This window comes from Xiphophorus hellerii, chromosome 12 (assembly GCF_003331165.1).
Source record: "Xiphophorus hellerii strain 12219 chromosome 12, Xiphophorus_hellerii-4.1, whole genome shotgun sequence".
NCBI classification, from domain to species: Eukaryota; Metazoa; Chordata; class Actinopteri; order Cyprinodontiformes; family Poeciliidae; genus Xiphophorus; species Xiphophorus hellerii.
The window spans coordinates 1,153,809-1,167,242 of NC_045683.1; the positions used below are offsets into that span (position 1 = coordinate 1,153,809).

The window sequence follows — 13,434 nt, forward strand, 5'->3', positions numbered from 1 at the left end:
AGCTCAGCAACTTCATTAGAAAATAGTGTTATAACTCATGACTTTATTTTTTGTGTGGCTGCTCAGACAGAACGTGTTTGTACACCATAAGGGAATTGCAATATTCAGAGGCAGCTCTATAGAGTATCGATGAATGAGTTGTTTTTGTTGAGCTGAGAGAATGAGAGTGGCAAGCCTTGGAGATCTGCATCGGAGGCCATCTTTCTTTTACTAACATCCACTGCTGCTGTCCATCCAGAAGCCCTCTGGTTGCCCAGACGTTGCATGGTAAGTTAACGCTGATGTTTGTTTTCCAACTACAGTTATATTTAATCAATAGGGTGCTCAATACGATCTCGGCAGTAGGTGACAAACTGAACGCTGCCAGGATGCTGAGACCAGCACGTCCTCTGATCACTAAGATCCAAAACACTTTAAGGAAAAAAAATCAAAAAACCTATTCAAATTAATGACCCAACAAAATTAATAATCTCAGTAATTATTGTTTTAACTAGGTCTTGCACCAATCTGTGTGTTTCTGTTCCATTACCAAAATAAAAAGGGACTCAAAGACCGACCGACCGAGTTTAAATTGGCTAATCAATTTTGTTTTTAAGATACATGAAAATGAGAAAATGAAAAACAGATAAATGAAAAAAATGAAAAAGGAAAATAGGGAAATGAAAAAAGGTCAGGCAGAAATAAATCTGGGAATAAATAAATGTAATAAATGAATAAATATAAAAGGGAATAAAGATGCCAATTACTCATTTATTTATTTATTTTACTCATTTATTTATCTATTTTCCTTATATATTTATTTATTTAATTTTGGCTGAAATGGCTCTCCATACTTTTGTCACCTAAGCTTTCGGCAAAACAAAATGACCTACATAAAATACATTCAAATGCAGTTTCAGAAATTACTTACATAAATCACAAACATTTTTACAAAAATTCAAATGTAATTTTGTTAACTAGCACCACTTTATGTTCAGGTTTCCAATGTAATGCTGAAAAACTAACAAACTCATTTTTGGTAAATCCCACAGAAGTTAAAAGTTAATCTTACTCTTTGGTCGTATTAATTCGTTGCTGTTTCTTCGTTTCACAGGATGCATGTCTGTTAAATCAGATAAAAAAATGTTAGATCAATGTTAACAATATTACACAATTCTGAGTTATGAAAGTTATGTCATGCCAAGGCAAGACTAGTTATTTATGCAACACCATTTACACAAAGAAATTCCAAAAACATTACATTGCATCAAAAAAAGACAAAGAAAATAAATCCTAAAAGAATAAATGTGGTAAACTAAATTTTTCTGAGATGTACGGTCTGTGCTAGTTTGTAACCTCTACACCAGTGTTGTATAAAGTACTGAAATCTCAGAGTCAAGTAAAAGTATAGGTACCTCTCCAAAATACGACTTTGGTAAAAGTCCAAGTCACTGAAATGTTACTTGAGTAAAAGTCTTAAAGTATCTGAAACTTCTTGTACTTAAGTATGGAAATTACTGTAAAAATGGATGTACTCAAGTAATGTAATGAAAAGTACAAGTAAAAAGTAAAACAAAGCAAATGCAGTTTGAATGACATTTTTTATATTTTGGTAAACTTGTCAAATACACTTAAAATAATGTACACAACCAAGTGCAGGCAAAATTAAACCTGCTAATAGATTGTTCCAGTTTTAAAGAGTAGCACATGTTAATGGTTTGTGGTTTTGAACTTGCATGCCTTTCCAATTCAGTCTAAATTGCTATCGCTATGGCTTCTGTCCCCCCTTGAACAGAGGAGTCTAGGTAGCCTGCTACAGTCAACATTAGGCCTAAGCTAAATACACCACGTATGGAACTGAAACAATGCCAAACAAAGTTCATTTATGGTCAAGATTTCACAATACAGTAGTGTCTAGTGACCAAGCTATAGTTACTGAAACAGGAGGATTATAACCATTTCATAAGAAGTTACCTCGATGTGTTTCTTCAAGTTGGACAGGGAGTTTTTGTAAGATAGAATTTCCACATCTTCGGGCAGGAATAACATAAACTGCATGCGGTACGACAAATCTTTAACACCCACGAAAGAGTGTATTGTGTTTAAATAAGGCCATGGGCTCTCATCACCAGCTGGTGGTTCCCCTGGAGCCACCAGCTGTCGTTGTGGTCTCCGTCTCCTCCTCCATGTGGCTGCTGCTGATTGCGAGACTTGCTTTGTGTTTAATGGGAGAAGCGAAACAGGTGTATCCTATTGATGGTGACGAACAAGCCCAGGCAAGAAGGCTACGGACTTTGTTCGGTAGCCTGCTTGCTACTTGCTAATCAGTAGGTGGGGTCAAAACACTTGCGTTTCTCTCTCTCGCTTTTTTGTAACGAGTAACTAAACCACACATTGAAAATGTATCGGAGTAAAAGTACGCAATTAAGTTCGGAAATATAGTGAAGTAAAAGTGAAAGTCATCAAAAATGTTCATACTCGAGGAAAGTATGAAGTACTCCAAAATATACTTAAGTAAAGTAGTGAAGTGTTTTTACTTCATTACTATACAACACTGCTCTACACTGTTAATTCCAGCTTTGTGTGATGTCAACAGCATTTTGATTTGCTCCAAACCAGTGGATGGAAACATGCGTAATTAGTATACCTTTTTCCCTTTGTTTGCAACCTTTCACAAGTTTGCTTAAAAGTTGCACAGCATTTGAGTGGAAATGTAGCTTATGTAGTAATTCTGATTTAAAGAGAAAAGGAAATCAGACACTCTCTTTGCACATTCACTAACAGGAACAAGTAAAAATGTTAACAACCCAGCTGATGCAAAACATTTTGTAGAGCAAAAACTAAACTGTCAAACTAGAACAGTTCTTCAGAAATACAACTGAACAGTAAGAGAGTCTGTATGAGCCATTTTAAAATTGATAATTGTATTTTTTAACATTGTAATGGTAAAATAATAAGTTCTTTACTGAATACCAAAATGAATTTGTGGCATTTTAATTCAGAGTGATAAAAAATGGAATCAGTATTAAAACTCATAGTTTTCTGATCAGTGACTGAACTGATACGGCTCCAGAATTAACTAAACCGAGATGTTAGCCTGGTTGTTAGCTTTTTCTGAAGCAAGCTAGCTTTACAGAATAATTCACCATGGTAACTTATGTGTTTCCTCGTTTGTGTATCTGAATCGAGGCTTAGTTGAGACAGGATATCTGGAAAATCCCAGCTTAATCTGCTACCCTGGTTTTATGAAACAGCCACTGCTCATGGTAGTAAGAGGCTGTACTCACCAAGCTCTACAGCTGCCATCTTGTCGCTTTGGTTTAAACAACTGGACACATTCAGCTGGTGATCAACAGCTGATCCATTTAATCTTAAAAGGAGAAAACATAAATATATTCTTTACTTTCCAATGAATAAATGTAGTTGTCTGGCAGTCTGGGGACTTAGAATGACAGCTAGAAATAAGAAACATAAACTTGATAAACAAACAGGCATCAAACATGCAAATCTGCAGAATAGTTTCTTCTGTTCTTGTTCATGTGTGGGTTAAGAGACATTAAAAATAAAATACTTCTCTTTTTCAATCTCTTTTTCTTTTGTTTTTGTTGTTAGTATCTACATTAATCATTTGATTGTTCAGTAAAGTTTAAAGTCAGATGTCTTAGATAATCTTAGGCATACCGTTCAGAAAAGCTCATAGTGCTGTAAATGTAAATATATGGTGAACAACAATATAAATGCCTCATCTCAAATATTGTTGCCATGTGTAGTTAACAACTGTAAATGAGCATTTGCTGACATTTTATTGTACAAAATTAATGTTTCTCTTGATTTGTGTATAATTTTTAATCCAACTTGCTGTCACTGAGTATTACTCAGTGAGTTGTTTTTTAACTCGGTGCAGGGTTGGGGCATGTCTACTGGGTGATCAGACAAAATGAGCAGCAGCTGGACAATCCTTGGACTGGGGACAATAAATGAATTTGTGTATTCAATACGCAGGTTTATTCTTTGTCAAAATGTTCTCTCATGTTGGTATCTTTTAGACTGTTGCCACAGACACCACACTGAAAGCCCAAAACTGGAGTAGGGGTTGCACTGAAGGTAAAGCTAAAGGAGAAACCTCCGATTATCTTCACTTTGTTCCAGTGGGGGTGCCAATGGTTCCCCCTGGAAAGGTCATAGCAACACCAAAGTAACCACAGGAAATATTAAATTTAGATTTTTTTTTTCATCTAATTTAACATTTTTAATATGTATTTGTTGTAGCATTTTCCTGCAAAAATACTTGTCACACTTGTTTGGAGTGCAACAGAAACGTTTTAGCAAAGAGCCTCGCCTCTTTGCTAAAATACTAATACCAAACAAGTGTGACAAAAATACTTGTCACACTTGTTTGGAGTGCAACAGAAACGTTTTAGCAAAGGCTGGTTCGATCAATGTTTGTGGTTGGAATACAGTGTGTAAAATATTATCAAATGTTTTTATTTTATAACTTTACAACCTTTGACCTTCTCTCCTCTGGTCTGTTTAACAGCTACAGTCTCAGATCAACTCAGCCCTCCAGGATTGTTAGCAACAGAAACTGCAACTTTATACCTGTTGGGTAAAACAAACTATATTTGCTTTGCATTGCCCCACATGATGACAGTGGTAAAGTATGGTCCAAGTAAATATACATTTTTTTATTAATATGGGTTGTTGCTATGTTGTTGTACGGTGTTTTAAGATCTTGTTCAATGTGCCCCTTTTTAACTTTGAGCCCCTGCCCCTCCAAAGGTAGACCCCTTTGGAGGGGTCTACCTTTGGAGGTAGCTCCCAGAGCGCCTGTACACGCTCTGGGAGTGTGTACAGGCGGATCAGTAGCTCGGCTGTCTGGCTCTGGTCTGCTCTCTGGTTCCCATAAACTCTTTCAGGCTGAATACAGAAGTGATTCCATGGAAATAACCCAGGAAGCTCCTTTACCTTCTGCTTTAGACTGAAGAAGTTGATCCGGAGTGAAGTGAAGGCTGTAAACTTTGCTGTGCGGCGTTAGCTTTAGCTGGTACAGATTGTAAGAGCCATATGATTGAAATAAGCAATTACTGATGTGGCAGGAGCACACGGCTTTGACACCTGGGTGGTGGGTGTGTGGAGGTGGGCGTGACTGTCACTAAGGTATGAATGGGAGCCATACTGGCGCGCTGGCTTTGTATGTATGAGGAAGTGGGTGCGCCGGTGGTGGTCGTAATTTCTGTTGACCGTGTTGTAATGTCGTTTATTGTTGGCACCATTGTATGGCTTAGCCTGGTCAGTATGTGTCAGTCCATGTAAAGTCTGAAGTATGACAGTCAAGTGGAATAAATTGATGATTGCAACAACCTGAAACGACTTGGAGTATATTGAAACACGTGTTGGACAGTTTGAAATTCACCGCGTTATCCCAGTGTGGCCCTACAATACCGCTAGTTTGCCGCACATTGACAGATGAATAATTAAGAAGCCACCATCTTCTTAATTCAGGATTGCTTGGAAATCCATGAAAACTTAAATGCCCATTATACTGTATTAGGAAGACAGTAAAGTGCATAGTATTGTTTTATTTGTGTCTGAAATACAACTTTATCTTTTCTAGCTGTCATGGTAACTCAAAGCGGAAACAAGAGAGCCGCATTTGCGCATGTGGCTGTGATGTCAACGCCGTACCTGCAAAGAGCCCCTTTTGTGGACTTGAGCCAGCATTGTCCCACAATGCAATGCACCTCCAGCAGCGGTAAATGAAAGGTGACTACAGAAATACATTGCTCTCTTATCACTATTATTTTGTCACAAAACGTAGTTTTAATATGTTTTTAGGTGAGAAAGTAGACCTCATAGCTCCATCTGTCCACTCAGTTCATTCATAATATTCATATTGTTTAAACCCAGCAAGCTACAGAAAAGGAAAACATAAGTAAGTCACCTGTGAGTAACACATTTTAAAGTAGGCTCCTAAAATCAGTTCTATGAGATTAATATTTGAACTCACAGGCTGGTGGTATGAATTCAAAGCTGCTGCTGCGATGCAGAGGTCTGACATCAGCACCTACAATAAGAATACAACAAAGTTTAGGAAGTTTAGGAAGCAAAAAACATTTAAAAACATCACAAAAAGCCCAAACTAAATAGTTAATAATTTGTGTATTTTGTAGTGCAACAATATGGTGTTTGCATTGTACTGATAAAGTCTTACCAGATTGATCACCTGCAGATGCCATTTTAAACAGGCATGAATCATCTGTAAGAAATAAAAAAAACATTTTAATTTACTTTATTAACTTTTTATTATTGTAAAAAAGCTTTTGTCAATAAATTCTTTGTATTTTTGCACTTTGAATCTCTAAAGGTTTTGTAAATGTCAAACAATTAGTAAATGTAAAATAAAAAGTTATATAAATATTTAAATTTACAGACCTTATTAATAAACGTTAAGCTGTTCAGTAAAAATGAAAATAGTAATTACAAAGCTGTGTTACAGCTGAATCGATCATGATAATGATAATTATCGTTGTGTCAACATGAACAGAGGGAGATGCTCTTTATGGGGATGAGACAATATTTTACCTGAGTAAAAAAGAAACAAAACCAGAAACATGCATCAGCTATAACCTTCACGTTGAGGATGGGAAAGAAAATATAGATTACCATTAGTACAATAAAAGGAGGTTGTGTTTGTTTGTGTGTCTGTTTTTGTTTTTATCACCTTGGAAAGATAATTTATCCACCAAACATTATGTTGTGGATACTTTGCTCCTTATGGGGCCCAAACTCCCATTTAGGGTTTAGCAGAATGGTGTGAATTAAGTTTTGGTTAAGGTTAGGAATTAACTGGTAATGTTTAGAATTGAGAAAATGTCTGGGTTAGTCATAACTGCAGTTACTAAACTTGTCATAAGTTGAGGTTGATGGTGGTGAGGATTGATGTGGCTGGACCCAGGTTGAAGGGGAAAGTGATGATTTTAATGGACAAGAAAACAGAAATCCAGGCAGTAGAGCTGAATGAAGAGGCTTGGAAACTAAGACATACTGGTAGCACTGGAAAAAACTCTAGGCAATGAGACATAATGACTAGGACCTGGCTGGGAGCAGGGGACACAGGTGGGGTTAAATACACAGGAAGGTAATCAAGAGAAACAAGAGACAGACGACACAGGGACAAAACTAACTAGAAACACAAAAATGAATGGAAGTCGACACAAAATCCTCAGGTTAATGGTAAAAGGGTGTACATGTGTTTCATGCAATCTTTCCTTCAGTCTGTGGCCTTGGGACATTTGGGGAACTTTTGATTATTTATCTTTAAGATTTATTAAATACATATAAAGAACCAAAAAAAGAATAAATTCCTGAAAGATCCAAAAAGAATCTGGTGATAGTCAACACAATTAATGATCATTTTTGTTTTTGTAATAGTTGCTTAAGTCTAATATTTACATGAACTAGTGAAAACAGCAATAACCAAAAACCACAAATAACACTGATAAACAAAACAATTCAGTTTCATTTTAATGTGATATGTTGCTCAGTGTTCAAGGAAGTTCAGTTTTTCTCCACTCCATTTAGGTTTATCAAAAAACTAATACTTCATGTTATGTATCAGCAGTCATAATATTTCATAACGTTGTGTCATCTAAATCTGGGGCCTTGTGCATAAAGCAGCGTGCGCACAAAAAATGGGCTGCGCCATATTTTACGCATCAGTCGGCATGTATATAAATGAACTTTGAGTCAAAGTTTGCATAAATATACCAACACGTTTTCTCTGGTGTGAAAATGTGCAACAGCCACACAAACCTTTTCTGTGGACAATAATAAACTACAAAGAGTCAAAACTCACCTAAATACAATTAAATCTGACTATTTTATTTAGACCAATAAACATCAAACCCGATGTTTATTGTGATTCTAATATTTTATTGTTTAAACATAAACGATGAAACTGACCCGCATTTATCCTCAGACAATAAGGTAACAACCACACACAAAAAAAGAAAATAAAACTAAAGGATGTGAAAACCTCACTAGAATGTAAATAATACTTTTCGTCAGTTTTTGTCTCATAAAGTCGCAACACATTGGTCTGAATGCATCTATGGGGTCATTTCATTCTCACTAAAAAAAGGAAACATGGTTGGATCAGCAGATTAACTCCAAACAGGTTTGATTATTTTCAGGTGATCAAGGTGTGTGTGATCACACATGTTCAAGGTGCTGCATCAAGGTGAGCTGCTACCTGAGGAGCTTCGGCTCTGATGGAGAAGATGGAAGGATTCAGAGGGAGCAACTGATCATATTGATCTGCTGGGAAATATTAATGATGGATTATTAGCTTTTAGATTAATCCAGACTAATAATCCTGGAGCTCTGAGAAAAACTTAAACAAAGTTATGAAATATTTTTTTCATAATTAGCTCAATTTGTTTGCTTTATGTAACTGTAAATGATTTACCCAGCAAAATGAAAGAAACATATTTGAGTCGAAATAGTTATGATAGAAATACTAAGTCAGGAAGTGAGGCTTTCAGTTTCTAGTCAACACAGACAAAATATTTCTTCCTCAGAAAATAACCACAAGCAAAGATTTCAACATGCAAAACATTTTTTCTCAGCATTCAGTCAGGATGTCTGAATGTTTCTCTTTGCTGAATAAAGTATCCTGTTGTAATGCATTTAAAGTTTAAAATGTTTGGTATGTCAGTCAGATATGTAACATAGTGAACATCTCACAGTTACTACAGCTGGTTCAGTTTTCACAAGATGGCAGAGGAATCATTACCTGTGGAAAAGAGTTCAACATGTTGATTTAGATTTTCTCTGATATTTCACTACAGCTTTTGGTGGAAAAACATAAATCAGGATTACAAGCAGAAGCATGTCTGTTTTCAGATTTAATCAGCTGCTTTGAATGAGGAACTTTGGACCAGAAGAAAAAAAGTTTCACAACCTAAAAAAGGCTGATTCCAGACACTGCTGGTCAGGAGCAAACTAACTGAAATTAGACGAGAAGATTTAACGTCTTTATTACAGTTAAAAAGAAGAATATAGTTTGCAGACTTTTGTTTATCAAAGTTGCATTAAATTGTTTTAGTTCAGTTTATCTCTTTCTTATTTAAAACAATTATATTATACTATAGTTGTTTGTTGCCAATATGTTTTGAATGAAATGAATCAAATGGTTGTTATCTTTGAGCATTTAAAGTGTAAAGTGATAGAAAAATTTTATTTTTGATAATGGAAAAATAAATCAAATCTGCAAGAGAAATTCAGCACCAGTCTTTGCACAGATTCCTGAGCAGAAATAATGATGAAACATTTGAATTTGGAGGAAAAATCAAACTGTTAAATAAAAACATTTCTGTAAAGAGTAAGTGATATTTCTACAATAAACCAGCAGAGATATTATTGAATACATTTTTTGTGAGAAACTGCTGAGAACTCAGGCCACACCTTTACTGAACAATGAAAAACCTTCAGTTTGTCCTTACCTATATGTTTCTACAATAACCGTGACTCTCCGTCAAACAACAGTTTTCTTGTTCTGTTTAATCATCTCAACATAAATGAAGGATTTGCTGCTATTTCAGCTCCTCAGTGTGAAATAAAGGAAAGAATCTGCATGGCATAAAGACAAATTTAGGTTTTTATCCTATGTTAAAAAAAATCAAACACATTATGTTTGTAACTTCCTGAATATTTCCACAACTTCTGCTGTTATTAATCATGCCATAGAGGCATAATTTTTTAAAAAATAATTGTGATTCTTCATGTCGATTCATTTCTTCAGGACAGTGCGTCTCAGATTAATTAAAGCGCAAAAAGCAAATCAGAAGAAAAAAAAACATTTCCGCCATTTTAAGTAATCTGGAAAAAAAAAAAAAAACTTACCTGTGCTTGGTTAAGAATTGATGTCTAAATTATTTCAGGTGAATATCTGAGTATTACAATGAATTAAAAGAAACTAAACACTAAACTTCAATTTATATAAATTTAACTCGTCTGCAGTGTGAGCTCTATTTCCTGCTGCGCCACGGAGAGAGTGAAAGTAAAAGATCTTGACAACGAGGGGCAGGAAACTGGTGGGGGAGGATCATGGCTTTCTGAAGACAAAAACAGAAGATACAAAAGTAGGAACATAATCATAATCAGCAACAGGGAGGTAAAGCTACTTCAGAGTAAACATTTATTAATCTCACCATTATATTTATCTACCATAGGGTGACCATATTTGACTTTGGGAAAACCCGGACAACCTGCAGCGGGGGGCGGGGGGTGTTGGCGAAACCAGAACACCTTACAGCGGGGGGAGGGGAGGAGGGGGGGGTGCTGCCCGCACTGAGGGATTCCGTGACACTCAGCGCCTGCGCAATGCCCTACAATGCACTGTAAGCTATGTAATGTGTTTTGAGGCAATTGACCAAAATCCCGGACGATTTTTAAATTCCCCCGGACATCTTTTTAGGTCTGAAAAGTAGGACATGTCCGGGAAAAAGAGGACGTCTGGTCACCCTAATCTACCATATATTTAGAAATCTGACTAAAAAACAAACATTTGACTGTATGATACACAGACATGTGATGCCACAGCTCCACCTGCTGGAGACCAAGAGAAAAACAGGTGTGTCCTGTAAATGGACTCCTGAGCATTCTGTACCTCTGGATATATCAGTAGAGGTGATGTGAATGAATGCACGTTTCCACATAGTGTCAGCAGAACCATCTGCAGCTCAAAGTGGGAAAGATGAAGGATCTGGTTGTAGGTCTGACCAGAGTCGTCTCTGTCCTCTGAGACGCTTTAGCATCTGCTGGAATAAGGTCAGGATTTTTACTCTTTGCTGTTTCCTGCAGGCTCAGAGCAGCAGATGCCAACAGAGCCAACAAACTGATCAGTGATGAGGTGGGAGTGAAGCTGGACTCTGATGGCAGGGTGAGACAGGAGGATGCTATCGAGGCCGCATGGCAACTTAATCTCATTTTTGTTTTTTGGGTTTTTTTGGTGGAACAAATCTGTAAAGATCTATTAAACAAATGCTGCTGGTGCTGATGAGTGAGAATGAAACTGAGGTTCAGCTGACTGCTCCAACAGAGATCATCTGGGATCTCATGCATAACAGATAAGCAGTTTTCACACTAAAACTTGACGTACGGAGAAATTTAAAAAAGTGCGGCGCACAAAAACAATTTGGATGTATAAAGTCGTGCACACGCACGTGGCTGTGCACCTTTCCTTTATAAATCCTAATGTGCAGGAAGTTGAGCAGCTGCTGGTTCGCCTGTCGCCACCATGAATCCATCTTAATGTAAAGTAGGATAAATACCTGGAAGTCTGCCACCATGTGAAGCAGTAACCATGGCAACCTCCTTGTTTGTTGCAGTATGAGTATTAATGATAATAATAACTACATATTTTATTTAAAAGGTGCTTTCAGGGAACATAAGGTCACCTCACAAAATAAAAATAATAAATTTTAAAGAGAGAAAAAAATCCAAATAACTGCCTGTTAGAAGATCAGAGCGTTGAGCCGGGATTAAAAACGGTCAGAGAGTCATTGAATCTGGACGTTTATTCTAAATAGTAGAATCATGTGTTCAAGTTACTTTTACAGAATAGAGATGATTTCTGTCCATAAGGCTCATTCACAAGGTGGGCGGCTCCACTGGAGGATGACTGCAGCTGGACCGGTACCGGTACCGCTCAGCTCCTACTTTAAGTTTTTCTCAGAGCTCCAGGATTATTAGTCTGGATTAATCTAAAAGCTAATAAACCATCATTAATATTTCCCAGCAGGTCAATATGATCAGTTGCTCCCTCTGAATCCTTCCATGTTCTCCATCAGAGCCGAAGCTCCTCAGGTAGCAGCTCACCTGCAGCACCTTGAACACGTGTGATCACACACACCTTGATCACCTGAAAATAATCCAACCTGTTTGGAGTTAATCTGTGGATCAGCCCTGTTTTTTTTTTCAGTGCACTTTGGCGCACAGACTGATCTTTATGAGACAAAAACTGAGGAAAAGTATTATTTACATTCAGGTGAGCTTTTCACGTTCTTTCATTTTAAATTTCTTTATTTTGTGTGTGTGTTAGCTTATTGTCTGAGGATAAATGCTATTCAGTTTAAACAATAGAATATTAAAGTCATGAGAAACATCGGGTCTGATGATTCTTGATCTAAATAGCATTGAATGTAGTCAGATTCCAGTTTATTTATGTGAGTTTTGACTCTTTGTAGTTTATTATTGTCCACAAGACGTTTATGTTGCTGTTGCACATTTTCATGCCAGTGAAAAATGTTTGTATATTTACACAAACTTTGATGCAAAGTTCATTTTTATACATGCTGACTTGTGTGTAAAATATGGTGCAGCACAATTTTTGTGTGCACTCAGCTTTATGCATGACGATCCAGGTTATCTAAACAGCTGGGAAGCAGCAGGTCAAAGGTCAGCCTTATTGGAACCTGAAGGTTGGATCATTTTGTTGGAGTTCCTGAGTTACTGTCAGTCCTTAAATATCTGGCATGTTAAATATTGTTTAAGAAAATAGTATTTTGAAACATCCATTCAAATAAAACTATTGTCACAATAGAAATATTTTTGCTCTTAGTTTGTGTTTAAATTCGGATCATTTTTGGATTGTTGTTGTTCAGCTGTTTTCAGTTTATTCCTCTGTGTTGATCAGAGTCCAGCTGATCTGCATCTCTCTCATTAGACTTACCTGGTTTCAGTGTCACTCCTTATTTCTACTCAATATTTAAACTGTGTGGTTTTTATTTTCAGTGCTGTTTACAATTAATCAAACTATGGAAACATTTATCAATATCTTTAAAATGACATCAGCAAAACCAGGAATTTTCTGCACAGAGATTCCACATCAGTTTAATTTAGTTTGAGGAAGAGGAACATACTTTACTTTACTGGAGTAAATTTAAACTGTCAGCTGGAGCCCTGAGGCTCTGAAGGTCTGGATCATTCTGTCCTTTAAGCATAGAAATTAAACAATCAAACAATCTTTGATTCAATATGTTCAGAGGTTCTGGTCAGAGTTAGACAGCAGCTAAAGGTTCACCACAAACAAAGGTTTCATCTTTATAACATCTATAATTCAGAAGGAGATTATTTCTGATTCTCTGACTAACTAACTGAACTAAAGCTTTATTTCTTAATGTTTTCATTCCCTCAAATCAAGTAAATTAAGAATAAGGTAGATTAAATTAAAATAATCAAAATTTAAATTTATAACAGCTGACAAATTCAGAAAAACAATACTTTTCAACAGAAAAATGTTAGTAAAACTGTATATTCTGGTTGGTAATTGTATTTTCATTGTAGTTTATAAAGTTCCAGTTAAATTTACCTACCTTACATATGAATTTGTTTTTTCCCTCCCTGTTCGCTGAGCCAGTTTCTCTGCACTAAAATAAAATCCTTCTTGTTCTG

The 13,434-nt window shown here is 36.3% G+C and overlaps 1 protein-coding gene across 1 annotated transcript in view; it reads right to left on the bottom strand.

Moving 5' to 3' along the window:
* LOC116730308 (uncharacterized) overlaps window positions 1-10,034 on the bottom strand; it is a 32,808-nt gene extending 22,774 nt beyond the window's left edge. Inside the window, exons 1-5 of the mRNA XM_032579419.1 lie at window positions 9,883-10,034; window positions 6,191-6,235; window positions 5,987-6,043; window positions 3,267-3,349; window positions 1,052-1,102 (exon numbers count right to left, since the gene is read on the bottom strand). Of these exons, the coding sequence (XP_032435310.1) occupies window positions 1,052-1,102; window positions 3,267-3,285 (70 nt within the window). The 5' untranslated portion in view covers window positions 3,286-3,349; window positions 5,987-6,043; window positions 6,191-6,235; window positions 9,883-10,034. The remainder of the gene's footprint in view (window positions 1-1,051; window positions 1,103-3,266; window positions 3,350-5,986; window positions 6,044-6,190; window positions 6,236-9,882) is intronic.
* Between the last annotated feature and the right edge of the window lie 3,400 nt (window positions 10,035-13,434).